The 16,512-nt window shown below is 44.0% G+C and overlaps 1 protein-coding gene across 1 annotated transcript in view; it reads right to left on the bottom strand.

Annotated features, from left to right (window-relative positions):
* Positions 1–15,611, bottom strand: part of LOC139154923 (voltage-gated potassium channel KCNC1-like) — a 59,365-nt gene extending 43,754 nt beyond the window's left edge. The window contains 1 exon segment of the mRNA XM_070730029.1: positions 15,012–15,611. Within this exon segment, the coding sequence (XP_070586130.1) occupies positions 15,012–15,611 (600 nt within the window).
* Positions 15,612–16,512: the final 901 nt, after the last annotated feature.

Genomic DNA, 16,512 nt, shown 5'->3' with positions numbered 1-16,512 from the left:
TAAATATTTGCATGCAATCTTCAACTTACTTTCACACAGGCTTTGAAATAATGCTCATGCGCGCAAGTGTACAGAAATAACTTTCTCACTGTAACTTCATCTGTATGCATATACCACCACCCCCTTCAAAATCCCCTCCTTCCACAAATTAGGTTTCTCCCAGCCACAGACAGCCTACCACTATTTAATACGTTCATTCCAGTACAGTATGCAATTTTATAGGCCCTCTATGAATATGGGCTCTGGGGAGATTATACCTATTTATGCATTCCTTCCATAACTCACTTTGAAAATTACAGAACACGTTGCCTGCCCATATCTCTCTGCAGCTCTACACACGTACCACCATGCCAATCTGCCTTACGGAACAAATAAGGTCATTGTTGAATGGAACTGCATTTACCAATTTCGATTAAATGTAAGTTGGTTTAACTGCAGACTGAGGTGCAAACAAAGTTTTGCATATACTGTATCTGCACTTAAATACAACTACACACTCCCTTTCATAGAAATTAGCACATTCTACATAAATTCTTTATTGGTACACTCAAACTTTTTCTGAAAGTATGTTTATATGTTAATGTGTGCGTGTGTGTGTGTATACACATATGCACATATATACATATGTACATATACACACTACATTTCATATAAAGATGAATTCATATCCCCATATACTGTTTGCTTTAATGCACTCCGAAAGCTCTAGGCTATGCACCAAATATGCCTTTATACATTCATAGAATAAAATCTTCTTTGGCAGTACAATTATCTCCGAGGCTACGCACATACTTCAGCTTGCTACAAACACCACAGAGGCATGCATGTCATAATACAATTCAAGCATGATTGCCCTTGCTTACACAACTATGTACATAGATTCCCCATTCATGTTTACGCTTGTGTGCAAAACTCTCTTTCACTCTCTACTCTCATCTCCTTTTTTTGCAGGGCAGAATCTTGCTGCTCGCTCTCTGCACTGCATAGAATTCCCGTCCCGTCAGCACTTTCTACAAACAAATCCTAGAATCCTTTTTGAAGCGCAGTGCGGTGCCCAGGAACTGGAGGGGGCTGAGAGCAGGAGGAGGGAAAGATGAAGAGGAAAGCCAAGGAATTCAAGGGAAGGGAGGGAGTTGAGGGTAACGAGGAAGCCGAGGATTAGATTGACGCTCCTACTGTAGAGAAACTATTTGGGTAGAACCTTGTGTTTCAGAATGGCATTCTTCACGGAAGGAAAGGAAACAAGGACAGATCTTGTGAAGAACCAAAGGAGTGCTTTCCCCAGAAACCATCCAGTGGTTCTGACCCACTTCCAGAACTGTGTATATCACATACAGCTTGAGGTTTGGGGGAGCAGGCTGAATGGTGCCCCCATCCCTTAATGCTACAAGCTGTAGTCTACATCAGTGATTTTCAACCTTTTTTGAGCCGCGGCACATTTTTTACATTTACAAAACCATGGGGCACATTGAGTGGGGTGGGGGAGTGGGGGTGGGGCTAAAAAAAGTTTGGACAAAAAATTTTTTCTCTCTCTTTTCCTCCCTTTCGCTCTATTTCTCTCTCCCTCCCTCTTTCTCTCCCTTCCTCTTTTTTCTCTCTCTCTCCATCCCTCTTTCTTTCTCTCTTCCTTCCTTCCTCTTTTTTACTCTCTTTCTCTCTCCCACCCACCTTCCCTCCCTCTCTCTCTCTCTTTCTTTCTCTCTCTCTCTTGCTCTCTTGCGCTCTCTCTTGCTTTCTTTCTCTCTCTTGTTCTCTTTCTCTCTCTTGCTTTCTTTCTCTCTCTCTTGTTTTCTCTCTCTCTTGCTTGCTTTCTCTCTCTCTTGCTCTTTCTTTCTCTCTTTCTCTCTCTTTCTCTCTCTCTCTTGCTTTCTTTCTCTCTCTCTTTCTTTCTTTCTCTCTCTCTTGGTTTTTTTCTCTCTCTGAGCTTCGCGGCACACCTGACCATGTCTCACGGCACACTGGTTGAAAAACACTGGTCTACATTCATTGCCCTCGCAAAAAAGTAATGAGGAATATCCTATATGGGACCTCCTTCAGGCAGCACTGGGAGTCCCAAATCATTCAGATGGAAATAATGACTTCTCCTGGGAACCACGGCATGGTTGGGGACAGAGTACGTGGGAAAGAGAACAGATGCGACTCATGCAGCTGTTCCCGGAAGGTGTTTCTGAGGCAGGAAGGGGACCAGCACAATGTCACACAGCAAAAGGCTCAAATGAAAAGGCTCAAAAAGACAAAGTCAACTCACAAACCACCTTTCTAACTTCTCTTCTTCCAGAGAACTCCCCAATTTTTGGCCGTACGCATTCCCTCCAACCCATTGGGATCTTACTGGGGAACTCAGGATTCCTGTCACTTGTGACTGTCCTTGGCCCTGCTGCCTTGGCTAGCCAACCCCCGCCTTCCACCATTTCCCAGGGCTATGACTGTCCTTCTGTCAGTGCAGGAATAGTCCTTCTTTTTTGAAATAAATGAAGGAACATATTGCAGGAGCAGATGGAAGATCCAGCAGGGGTGGAAAGAAGGAAAGGAAAAAATAAACGTATATGTGTGTGCATTTGGTATGGGGCACAAGGTCAAAAAAATGGAATTTTATTCTGAAATCTCTGAAAAAATGCCTGACTTAGCCAGCTTTATTCCCTGAGATGACCTTATCTTTAATTTAGCTGTTCAAAGCTTCCATTTTGCAACTTGTGTGTAGGGGAGATGGAGAAGGGGGGTGGGGAATCTAAGCATAGATCCAATGAATATGGTGAGATATCATTTGAGTATTAGGCAAGGCGAAAGCTCTACCTAGTCAGTTATTTTTATATCAGAATCAAAATGGAAACTCTTTCCTTAGACGTATCTTTTCTGTTTTTCTGTTTTCTTCCAAGTGGAGCTTGAAATAGATACGCATTATTTTTTTGTTTGTGCAACTGTTTTGTTTCTAGGAAAAAGAAATGAAGGAGAAAGAACAAGGCCAAATGGCCCCCTTGGCTTTTAAATGAGATGTGGAATTGGTGCATCTTCCAAAAAAAAGATAATGGTCAAGACTAAAAGATATATTTGTCTTGATGTCACTTACATTTAAATTAACCATGTTTGGAAGTCCATGAATGCACATAAGGCTTTTTGGGCAGCCCGTGGTCTTGGATCAGTGGTTCTCAACCTTTTTGTTGGCCCTGCCCCACCTAAGCATCTATAAAATCCTGATGCCCTCCCCTGTGGCATATAATTCTTACTATTCAAAAAGTGAACTCCTACTCATGCGGAGGAAGCCTAAAAGGCCAATAACATGGTTTTAAAAAGGTTCCAACTGCCCCCACTAAAAATCAAATTGCCCCCGTGTGGGACGTGGGCCCCACTTTGGGAACCACTGTCTTAGATTGTTCTCCTTGGGATTAAAATATGAGTTGGTTCGAGTAAAAGGATTGAAATAATCTAAATAGGAAATGAATATTCCTGAGCATTTAGGAAAAGGCTGGGGCATGTCTCATTAAAAGATGGGTAGCAAACCTCAGGCTTTGCAGGAATCCAGATTAACCAAAGACATCTCTGAGCCCAAGTTCAATTCAGAGTTTGTTTTTTAATCCCCGAATCATCGGACTTTCAACTCAAGCCTTCTTCAGTTTCAGATTTAAGATGGAGGAGCCTTCTTATTATGATTGGGAATCAGAAACTCGCTCTAAATCACCACTCATATTAGCTTTCTCTCTGTTTACTTGGAGATTAGCGGAGGGTTGAGAGGTGTTGCAGATGGCTTGAGAAGAATCTACTTGGGTCATTAAGCTTGGATGCCTGGATGTAGGAGTACCTGAGTTGATGTTGGCTGAACAAGACAGATTTGGGAAGCCTAGGGCTGATGGTTTCTCTAAAGCGGAGAGAAAGACCAACAAAGGTACACAGATGGGTAGACCATATCAGAAGGCTTGTAAGATTTCTTGAAACAGGCAAATAAGCAGAGACCTGTCAGAGATGAACAGGTAACATTGCTTGGAAAGACAGTCTCTCTCCCCCTAGCCACTTCCAGGTAAATTTGGATAATAGCTTGTGACTGGAAATAATATAACGAAGTAGTGTTATGACTTTAAATCTCTACTGTAGGCAATGGATGTACTTTCCATTCTTCAAGAAGATATATTTTAATGGGGAGATAGGAAACAAAGTAAGTAGATGAATACAAGGGGGGAGGGGAAGGAAGATAGTGAAATATGTAAACATCAAATGCAGTGCTGATGAAGGGTATTGATGGCAATTAAACTATAATCCCTTTCCAGTGATTTATTTGCAATGCCTCTATCCCTCCAGCCCCCCAGGAATAGACTGTGGCTGTAAAAAAAAAACCACACCACCTAGAGCCTTGTGGCACCTAATTAATTTATTATGGCTTGATAAGAAGATCAATGCTGTAAAAGGAGATGAAGGGAAAGGTAGCAAATGAAGCATTGGAAACATGGGGTGATTTAGATCAAGGGTGGGGAACGATGGCCCTTTTATGACCCATGGACTTCAACTCCCAGAATTCCTGAGCCAGCCACGTATGTCCACAAAGTTCTAAAAGGTCCATTTCCACCCAATCCTCATCTAGGAAAACAAGGGACCACTTTGTTCTTGCTGAAACAGGAGCGACGTTTGTTTGGGTAGAAAAAAGAGACAACCTCTCCAAACATTCTAGGACTTTCCCACTCTTTCCACAAAGTTTGTCGTACAAGTAGTCCTTGATTTACAGCAGTTCATTCAGTGACCATTCAAAGTTACAACAGCACTATAAAAAGTGACTCGTGACTATTTTCCACACTTACGACCATTGCAGCATCCCCACAGTCACGTGATCAAAATCTAGATGCTTGGAAACTGGTCCATATTTATGACTGCTGCAGTGTCATGGGATCTTCAGACAAGCAAAGTCAATTTATTTATTATTTATTTATTATTTAGATTTGTATGCCGCCCCTCTCCGAGGACTTGGGGCGGCTCACAACAGAGAAAAACAAATCGTAAATAATCCGAGTAAGTTTAAAACATTTAAAGATTTAAAAAAACCCATATACTAACAGACACACACACAAGCATACCATGCACAAATTAAACATGCCCAGGTGGAGATGTCTCAATTCCCCCATGCCTGACAGCAAAGGTGGGTTTTAAGGAGTTTACGGAAGGCAGGAAGAGTAGGGGCAGTTCTAATCTCCGGGGGGAGTTGGTTCCAGAGAGCCGGTGCCACCACAGAGAAGGCTCTTCCCCTAGGGCCCGCCAACCGACACTGTTTAGTTGACGGGACCCAGAGAAGGCCCACTCTGTGGGACCTAATTGGTCGCTGGGATTCGTGCGGCAGGAGGCGGTCTCGGAGGTATTCTGGTCCGATGCCATGAAGGGCTTTAAAGGTCATAACCAACACTTTGAATTGTGACCGGAAATTGATCGGCAGCCAATGCAGACTGCGGAGTGATGGTGAAACATGGGCATACCTAGGTAAGCCCATGACTGCTCTCGCAGCTGCATTCTGCACGATCTGAAGTTTCCGAACACAATGGGGAAGCCAGATTCATTTAACAACTGTGTTGCTAACTTAACAACTGCAGTGATTCCCTTAACAAATGTTGGCAAGAAAATTCATAAAATGGGGCAGGGCTCACTTAACAAATTTCTCACTTAGCAACATAAATTTTGAGCTCATTTGTGGTTGTAAGTCAAAGACTGGCTGCACACCATCCTTCCTTTCGCCACAGCAAAAGAAAGTGCTCAGAGGGCAGAAAAGTGGGATGAAAATGAGGTCAGTCTTCCTTTGTCATTCTCTTTTTGTGTGTTGTGTGTGTGTGTGTGTTTGTGCGTCATCATCCACTTTGATTTCACTCTATTGTCCTATCTTTATTCTTCTGTAAACCATGTTTTTATTTGTAAACTTGTACGGGAAAAAGTAATTATGCTAAAATTACAATGTCCCTTGATTCCTATTCATTTTTCAACAATGTTTAAATATGCTCGCACGCGCGCACATGCACACACACACACACACACAACTTTCCAGAAACCTCACTCGCCTTATTTCTTTTTTGTCCTCCTTCTCTATTATAGCTGGATGGGATATTGCATTTTCATCCTCATATGACACTTTATGCCAAATCCTTAATATTACCTTATTTTTAATGCAAATCATGATAATCTTAGTTAGCAATGTCTGGAAGTAGGAGAAGGTTTCTGCTTTCTGTCCCTGTCCCTGTGCATTCTTCCCATCAGCTGCTAATGCTGGATGCAATACTGTACTGCAGTTCAGTACCACGGAGAGCAACATAAAGAAGCCTGGATTAAAACTGCAGTAGCCCAATTTTAGCTCCACAAAAAAGGGGGTCGTTTTTGTATATTCAACAGTGGGAGAGGTGGAAAGGGAAATGTTTGCTTGGTGCATAAAGCCTTAGAATAAAGGGATCAGATATTAGTTACTAAGTCTTTTAACACAGGGGTCCCCAACCACCGGGCCGCGGACCAGTACCGGGCCGCGGGGCATGTTGCACCGGGCCGTGGAGTCAGCAGCTGCCGGCCCTCATGCCGCCACCCCCTCCCTCCAGCGCTTCACCTCCCGCCGGGCAAGAGGCCTCGGGAGGCAGGTTCTGCCGGCCACAGGACGATGGACGGGACAGAGGGGCGGGAAGGACCAAGAGGCTCAAGCCTCTTTTGGCTTCTGCCGCGGGGCGCTTTTGCATTTTTGGCTGGGGGGAGGCAGGAGGGCCAGCCTGACCCCCTCTCTCCAGCGCTTCGCTCCCGCTGGGCAAGAGGGCTTGGGAGGCAGGTTCTGCCGGCCACAGGGCAATGGCAGTAAAGAGGGGTGGGGAGGACCAGCACCCCTGTGCTTAATCCCGCCTCCAACCACACCCCTTTCCGCCCCCACCGGGCCATAGAAAAATTGTCTTGCTGAAACTGGTCCCTGGTGGAAAAAACGTTGGGGACCACTGTTTTAACAAGATGCTGGAACAAAAGACAATCAAATAAATTGAAGAGAGGAGTGGTACAAAGTTCTTAAAACAATTGTGAAAACCATCTAAGGTCAAGCAAGTTTCTGGATGGCTGAAATCACATACCATACCAGTCTCTAAACCCAGATTAGAGAGTTTAACATGGTTTTTAACATTATGCAGTGGTTCCTACAATATGCTAAGATAATAGCTGAATTTATGCAACAATGAAAACGTTTAGCCTGATCTGTAGGGTATTGTGAAAAGCTAGTCAATTGTACTAGGGATGAAAGATATGAAAGAAAGGATGCAAAATTAAGACTTTTGAACTTTCAGAAATGAAGGGTTACATCTAGTTTTCCTGGAAAATGGAGAATTTAATGAGATATGTTGAGATTCTCAAGCAAGTTAAGATGGAAATATCTGTAATAAAATACATCATCTTACTGGAATCTAAACTATTTTACATATTGGTTGATTTGAAGCAGAAATAAATGAGTTTCGGGGTTCTGAATTTGGGGAAGGTAGTTCTTTCTTAGTTTTTAATGAAGTAGCAAAGAAAGTTCATGGAGAATAAAAAGAACGACATTGTCAGGCACTATACTATGCAGTGGAATTGGAATTTGTTGAGAAAGGACTAAGAGAAGTGAATTAATATGACTGGCTTTTAAATTGGGGAAGTTTGATAAAATGGTTTGAGGGATGAATTAAAATCGTGACAGATTATTTTGGAAACATTTTGGATAGTAGCTCAGTAAAATATGGAGAGCTTGCAGTGAGGACTGGGAAGGACGCCAGTCTTGCAGATGAGAATGGAATAGAATAGAATAGAATTCTTTATTGGCCAAGTGTGACTGGACACACAAGATATTTGTCTTTGGTGTATATGCTCTCAGTGTACATAAAAAAAAGACAAGATACATTTGTCAAGAATCATGAGATACAACACTTAACAATAGTCATAGGGTACAAATAAGCAATTGAATCATACTAGGAAACAATATAAATTGTAAGCATACAAACCACAAAGATACAGTCCTTCAGTCATAAGTGGGAGGAGATGGGTGATGAGAACGATGAGAAGATTAATAGCAGTGCAGACTTAGTGAATAGTTCGACAGTGTTGAGGGAATTATTTGTTTAGCAGAGAGAGGGCGTTGGGGAAAAAACTGTTCTTGTGTCTAGTTATCTTGGTGTGCCATGTTCTATAGCGTTGTTTTCCGGGTAGGAGTTAATGGTGATCACAAACTGAATTCAGAAAGTTGTGAAAGTAAAATGGAGACTGCTAAATTCAGACAAAGGCTGTTAGATGTGAAGACTTGTGGGTTCACTGAGTGAGGAAGTGTATAGCTAATGTGCTGGAAGAACCAAAACCTCTTGAGCCCTTCACTGCAATAAATAAGAATAACTGGTTCTTGCCAATGTTTGGAATCTATTCTCCTTCTGCAGTCATTATTCACAAGCATCATTAAAAGCTTTTTAAAACCCTCTTATTTATCTCCTTTCACATCTTTCCTCCTTTACATTCCCCAAGAAGTTAAACCAGAAATTCTGCACCTCTGTTTAATCATGCAAAGAAGATTACAATAAGAAAAATAATATAAAAAAAAGTATGCAGTTGGATCGATCAGGATTGGATAAACACGGTCAGGGGCTCTGGGATTTGGGGGCCCAAAGATTGGTTTTTCTTTCAGAGTTGAGATTTTTAAAAAAGTATAATATTGTGAGTGAACATGAAACAGAGAAGCATAAGTAAAATTAATTAAAAATACATAATTGTAGCACTGGTCGATCTTATTCTGCTGGACGAGCACTAGTATTTTGAGTGTCTCAATTACTCTTAGATCAAAGTACAACTTTAGAACTAAATATAGTGGAGGAATATATCAGGTATGAATTTTAACTGCAGGGCCATGTTAAAGGAAATACCAGCCTTGAGTCAAGCTAGTTAACAATGATTTGGGTATAGCTTGTTATCACTATCTTCCTGATTTGTCTTCGAGCTTTCCAGTGCAAACTGCAGCTTTGGAATTTCTTAGTGGTCTCCCACCCAAATACTATAACTAGGTGACTCTTTATTTTTTTTAGATCAGCCAAGGTCAGCCAAGTACTGCAGAGGGGAAAATAACTCAGGGTTGTTTTTTTTATGATGCTAAAATTAGTGCTGGCTTCTTTATTTTAGACAAAAGTGCAGATGTATTGTAAAAAAAAAAGGACCCCACTATTCAACAGTTGTAATATTAGGAAAAGATCCGCATTTATTTTTCATCATGAAAACTTCCTGGCATATTGGATGTCCTCCTCCTTTCCTTCTTCTCCTCCTCCTCCTCCTCCTTCTCTTTAGCAAGTCTTCCATTTAACAGGAAGCAAATATGCTCTGACTTTTTGTCCTTTTTTCATTTTTCTCCCGCGTATATTTTTAATAAACTTTTAAAAATGGCACATACCGTATCCTGAAAAAACCCCCAAACTCTCTTAAAGAGGATCATAGTAAACTGAGTTAAGGGGAGATATTGAAAGGGATCCTAAGGCTATTTAATTTGTGTTGTTTTCTTCGTTCACTGTTTTCTTACTGTCGTTCTATTCACACGTGATTTGTTAAGGTGTGACCAGCTTCTGATTTTTTTACCAGCATCAAACTAACCAACTCTTTTTCTATAATGTCTTCAGGGCACCCCAAAAAGAATTTGTTGCCGAAATGATACAGATGATCTTATGCATATTTTGGTGGTGAACCGGACTCTCAAATTACATTATCATGCATAAATAAGAATATGGTACCGCAGTATAAAAGCAGTTATCATTTTTTGAGGATCCATAATGGATATGGGGAAGCATACAACATCACTATAGAAGTAAAAGTATACGCAACTCTGTAAATAACTGAAATTTGGTAGGATACAAATGTTAATGCATTATTATTATTATGATTGGTAGTACAGCCAGCCAGATGTTTAGATTGCATTTGACATTTTTGCCCCCTATTCAGTCCTTCCCAAGAATCTGGGATAAGCAGATGTTGTTTTAAAAATAATTTTAAAGGTATTGTCACAGGATGTAATCAACTGATGATGATTTTGCCAATTTCGATGGTATTCAAGTGGTGCTCCAGATGTTTTGGAATTGCACTCAAGATGCTTATTACTGTGGCGGTATCTTTGTTTTCTTTTGCCACAGTTGTTTTATTATTGTTATTTGGATTACATCTGTCATTTCCTCTTTATTTTAAAGAGCGTGAAAAAGCTTATGCTGTCAGTTCTGGGAGGGTGTTTCATGGAATGCTGATATATGCTACATTTTCTATAAGGGAGGTAAACTAAATTAGAACCTGCAAGGAAAGATAACTTGAGAGGTCCATGCAATCCTGTATTGAGTTGTCCATCCAACTCCATTTCCTCCAGTGTGGAGGAAATGCAATATCTGGAGCCATTAGATTTTTTTCTATCTGTATATCTTCGTTTTATGAAATAAATATGGAGAAGAAAACTTTGATGATAACCCTAACCACTTTCTACTGAGAAGAAAATCCAACTGCGTATAATGGGTTTTATTTTCCAGTAACATGCTTATATTTGCAATACAGAACCTGTGAATTAATTCAACTGGCATAATATGCCCTATAATCTATTCCATATTATTGGAAGCATATATTGACTGAAATAATTCTGGAACACACGTGATGTAAATAACAATTCATTTTTAGTCTTAGAGATAGGAATTTTAAAAGTTTGAGAATTAAACACTGGAAGGAAGGAAGGAAGGAAGGAAGGAAGGAAGGAAGGAAGGAAGGAAGGAAGATGAAGGTAAGAAACTACATAAACACATGAAAATTGACAACTGGAGGGGATTATGAGCTGCCTGGGAAATCTTTCCATATACACACACTCAACTTTTCAGTATTCCAGCTGTTAGATGCAGCTATCAGATAAGCGTTATCAAATAGGCAGTTTTGAAGTTCCATCTTGCCTTTGCGTTGTTGTAAAATATCCATCATAGTCCTTAGAGAGAAACTCAGCAAATGTGGCTTTCACAGAAGAGTTTGGTCTATCTGCCTAACCTCTGTTATGCTCCTTTAGCTAGTTGTCTACCTATTCTTTCGAGCCCAGCTCTCTTTTTCTTTTTACTGTGTCAGAAAGTTGGTGCAGGAGGTGGGTGGGAGAAAGGCAGAAGAAATGCTAAAATTGGGCCACTTAAATAATTTCTGCAGCCTTTTTCTGTAGGCTTTTCAATATGATATATTTCAGGAACAGTGGGCTAGGCAATGAAAAGTCTCCTTGCGCGGTCTTCCTCGGGTATTAATATCTTATTCCCATTATTTTTCTTTGTTGGGTGACTTGAGGGGGGGGGGAGTTACCAAACAGTCAGACGGTAGGGAAAGCAAGTAGGATGCTTGGCTGCATAGCTAGAGGTATAACAAGCAGGAAGAGGGAGATTATGATCCCGCTATATAGAATGCTGGTGAGACCCCATTTGGAATACTGTGTTCAGTTCTGGAGACCTCACCTACAAAAAGATATTGACAAAATTGAACGGGTCCAAAGACGGGCTCTAAGAATGGTGGAAGGTCTTAAGCATAAAACGTATCAGGAAAGACTTCATGAACTCAATCTGTATCGTCTGGAGGACAGAAGGAAAAGGGGGGACATGATCGAAACATTTAAATAAAGGGTTAAATAGGTCCAGGAGGGAAGTGTTTTTAAAAGGAAAGTGAACACAAGAACAAGGGGACACAATCTGAAGTTAGTTGGGGGAAAGATCAAAAGCAACATGAGAAAATATTATTTTACTGAAAGAGTAGTAGATCCTTGGAACAAACTTCCAGCAGACGTGGTAGATAAATCCACAGTAACTGAATTCAAACATGCCTGGAATAAACATATATCCATCCTAAGATAAAATACAGAAAATAGTATAAGGGCAGACTAGATGGACCAGGAGGTCTTTTTCTGCCGTCAGTCTTCTATGTTTGTATGTTTAAAACTGTAAATCAAATTTATTTTAAATGCCATGAGGGGTGGACAGTACAGTCAAAGGAGGGTAAAATCATAGTCCCCCCCCCAAATTGTTCTCTTCCATTTATGGAAACTCCTGATGATGCCTTCCCAATGCAGCACCAACTCATAATCTCCTACCATCCACAATCGGTGGCCCCATCCCCCTGGCACTAGAATTCCTGCTTTCCTCTCTTCACCTTCCTTCCCACTGCAACTTTTTCTGGCTGCGTTCCCAACTGTGGGAGGCGGGTGGGAAATCAATGAGGATATCTGACAGTGTTTGCAGCTTTGAGACCCACTGCCTGGGAGGGAAGGAGGAGGAGTGGGGGCGAGGGAGGGAAGCTGCCACAGGCTGCCAAATGCCTGCTTTGCACTGCAAACTCTGGAGTTTCCACACTGCACTGCGGTGCCACCTCCCCCCCCCCTTCTCAACCTGCTGTCTCTGCAGTTCAGGAGGCAGCAAAGCTTTAATATACAAAAAAAAAGGGGGACCGAGAAGGTGAGGGGGTCTTTGTCAGCAGCAGCAACTTGAGTTCCTGTGCAAAACTGTTTGATTTGGGGTGGGGGTGGGGGCGCGTTATTCACTGCATAGAGAGAGGAAGCAAGGAAGCCAGCCAGCAGAGCAAGGAGTTCTGAACTGCAGTGTTTGGAAATGGAGGTGGTGGGGGTCACTTTGAGGGACAGTGTTTCAGCTTGGGTGTATGTGTGTGTGTGTGTGGGAAGCTGTGAATCCATAGCTGCAATGCTGAGGAATGCTAGAGTTTCTTTCTCCCCAGTTATGTAAAGGATTTTTGCACAAGTATGGAGCGAATTAAAGACGTTAGAGAATGGCCTTTGGGGCAATGGGTATGTGAGAGCGAAGGGCTCAAACTTTTCGCGTGGGACAGGAAGGATTTTAAGAAGGGAAGGTTCTATCGGATAGCAACCGCGAGGGAAGGCGAAGAGAACGCGAACGAAGGAGGACAGGAAAGCTCAGTGTGGGGAGCAAGGAGGAGAGAGTTTGTAATGGGCTAGCAGCACCTCCTGCCGGGAACGGAGACATTCTCTCTTAACACTGAGAAGCTAGTCATAACTCTGGAGCATGCGTATTAGGGCCCTCCTGCTGTTACACATTACTACTTTAATTCACACATTTAGGTACTGTGGCAATCAACTTAGGGTCTTTGCTCCCCACCATATATTGGGCAACTTTATTTCTGCTGCCTTGCACAATCCTATTATCTCAGTGCTTCTCAGTGGTTCCACACAAACACACACACACAGAGACACACACACACTTCTCCCTTTCCCACCCTTGGCCTTTGGCACGCTTTCCCCAAAACTCAGATATCCTTCTCTTTCTCTCTCCACTCTAGGGCACACAACCATCCAGCCCCAAACACCAACCTTGTTTCCTTGAGACATATAGCATTGTATCTTTTCTTTTATGCACACTGAGAGCATCTGCACCAAGGCAAATTCCTTGTGTGTCCAATCACACTTGGCCAATAAAAGAATTCTATTCTATTCTATTCTATTCTTTGCCATACCCAATTTCTTCTTGCTCTGTCCTGCAGGGGTTCGGTTTCCCAATTCACTACCACATATTACCTTAACCTGACATCCTCCAAATGTGTTCAGACTACAGTTCCCATTGTCCCAGGCAGCCCGTTCATGAAGCTATGTGGGTTATGGGAATTATGGTCCAACTTCTTTAAAGACTTCTTGAAAAAGAGTGCCCTGATCCATGGCTCACTTTCTGGGCATGTCCTTTCCACATTATTTGTCCAAATTTGTGCAAGAGATGCAGCTGGTTCATCCTCCCCCCTCCTAGAATGATTTCACTCCCCCCCCCCCCGGCACACACTCAGTGCCACTCACACCTCCAAACTGGCACATCCTTTCATCCATATCAAGTGCTGCATGTGTAGATTATAGGAGTATATTTTGTCTTTTACTTACCACTCAATCAGCATTTGAAAGAAGTTAGCAAATCACTGCATGCCTACCTCTAAGTTTACCCAAATACCCCCCTTCTGTTTTTTCACCTCTTTTGACCACCAACACACACACACACACACACACACACACACACACACCTTCTAGGTTCAAGGACAAGTGCGGAAGATGCGGTAGGAAGGGGGCGGGATTTTGCAAGCGGAAAGGCCTGCTTGTGGAGAGAATCGAGATTCGATTGCAAAAATCAAACAACAGTTGTTGCTTTTTTCATGGGCCATTTCTCCAGCTCACTTTGGAACCTGAGCTAGTTGCAGAGTGTACACTTTACATGGCATTGCCAAATTATGAACAAATTATGGGACTTGAGTTTGGTGCTTGCCTGCATGAAATTTCTACAGCACATCCCTGACTTTGGTATCCTCCAACCCTGTTAGGATGGCAACCTAAGAACGGGGTTGGTTTTGTGATGTCAAACACATCCATGCAATTCTGGTACTTGTGGTCTTAAGGTCTTAACACATCCGGAGAGTGCCATGTTGGGGGAAAGGCTGTTCTACAAAGCTATCATTACTCTACTTTTGGGCTACCTGGAGTTCGAACTATATTAAGTTAAGGCTCTATTTGGAGGAAGGAGTAGGATTTCCCACCCATTTGCCCATTACACAACTCAAGCTTTCCACTAATCCCATGTCCCTCTTTGTGACACTAGTCCTATAGAATGTGTTACATCTTCTTCTAGAATGTGCTACACCAAAGATAACCCAACACATCTGTCTCCTCCTCCGAGCCTCTCTTGCACCTGGTTTTCTCTTCTAAGATCTAACTGCAAAATCCCAGGGGTGGGGGTTGCTCATTTAAATTCGCCAACAAATTGACAGACTCACTGAAGAGTCGGGCTCATAGCGACACCATCTCTTTCCCCTTAAATCTTACTAAAGGATTCGAGGAGGAGGGAATCTTAGAAAAGACTGATGAGAAAGATCGCACATGTGGAAGGAGGACGTTCTCCAGATGTGATGGAATTCAGCTATACTTCCACCTCCACCCCCAGTCGTGCTAATTGGGGCATTGGGGAGGAGAGGACCTCTGAGGAGGTGTATCTGGAGGGGACCGTAACCGCCACCCCGCCCGCCTCCTTTGGACTCACCCGGGCCATCTTGGAGGAGTAGGGGTCTTCGAAGAGTGCCCAGACCTTGGGCTGCAAACTGGACCACCTGCCCAGCTTGCGCCCGTCCTCTTGCAGGCAGAGGCGCTTGAGGTCGCCGCTCTCTTCATCTTCTTGGCTTTCGGGGGCTTCGAAGCTGTCCAGGGCTTCCTCGGCGTCGCGGTGCTGCCGGTAGTTCATCCAGCAGCAGGCTTCCACGTCGGTCTCGTCGATGCCCCAGAAAGCCAGCTCTTCCTCGAAGAGCGGTCCGCAGACGTCGGCGGGGCAGTGAAGCTTCCCGGTGCGGTAGTAGTTGAGCACGTAGGCGAAGACCTGCGGGTGCCGGTCGAAGAAGAACTCGTCGGCTTTGGGGTCGTAATCGAAGTTGCTGCAGGCGTCCGGCTCGGTGAGCCAGGACAGCCGCGTGCCCGGCAGGGTCTTGAGGGTGCTGCGGTAAGTCTCATGCCGGATGCCGCCCACGTTGATGACGATCTTGTCGTTGTCTTCGTTCCGGCCCATCTCCCCTTTCAAACATGACTTGGACGGCGGCTTGTTCCCAGACTTGCGCCCGCGGAAAGAGGAGACGCACACTGAGCTCAGCATCGGGGGCGCGGGCCGGGCCGGGCCGGCGGGGGGGGAGCCGCCCCCGAGGCTGGGCAGGTGTCAAATCAGGGGACGAGGCGTCATCGCGGCCCCTCCTCCTCCTCCCGCTCCCGCTCCCGCTCTTTCTAGACGGGGCGGGCAGGCAAGCGAGAGGAGGGAGTCCGCGGCTCAGCGCCCGGCTCTGCAAAGAGAGAAAGGAAGGGACAGGGAAGGTGAGTGCGGACGCTGCTCCGCCACCCTAACTCCCCACCACCACCACCACCATCCGCGGCTCGGGGTTTCTCCCCCTTCATCCCGCCTGTCGCCTCCATCCATCTACTCCGAGCGCACCACCTGCACCCCTCGGCCACCGCCGCCTCCTCTTTTTGGGGACAACCAGCTTGGCCCCCTCTGCTGTGCTGTGCTGTCCCTTCCTCAACCCGCGCTTCCACAGCACCGCCACCCTCCCTATGCCACCCGGGATCCCCTCCGCCGAAAGCTGTAGACCTCGACGGGGAACCTCGCAGCCTCCTTGCGCGCTATCCTGCCAACATGCCGCTCCGTTTCTGGCGAAGCTCTGTCCCTTTGCAGGTCTCCCTCAGCCCTGCGAGGCCCCTTCACCTCCCCTCTCTCTGCCTCTCTCACTTTTGCTGCCTTCCTGCAATCTCCTCCTTTCTCTTCTTTTCTCCCCTCTTTTCTCTTCTTCCTTCTTTCCATTCGGTCTTTTCACTAATTTCTCCCATTCTTCTTTTCCATTGGGTCTTTTTATTCATTTCTTCCCTCCCACTTTTCTTCTTTTTCATTCAATCTCTTCCTTCCTTCCTCCCTTCCACCCATTTGTCATCCATTCATTAATTTTCTTCCTTACTTCATCCTCCCTCCCTCATTTTAATTTGGTTGTTCATTTTTCCACTCTGCCTCT

This window comes from Erythrolamprus reginae, chromosome Z (assembly GCF_031021105.1).
Source record: "Erythrolamprus reginae isolate rEryReg1 chromosome Z, rEryReg1.hap1, whole genome shotgun sequence".
Classification (NCBI taxonomy): domain Eukaryota; kingdom Metazoa; phylum Chordata; class Lepidosauria; order Squamata; family Dipsadidae; genus Erythrolamprus; species Erythrolamprus reginae.
This window is presented reverse-complemented; position numbering and strand designations above follow the sequence as displayed.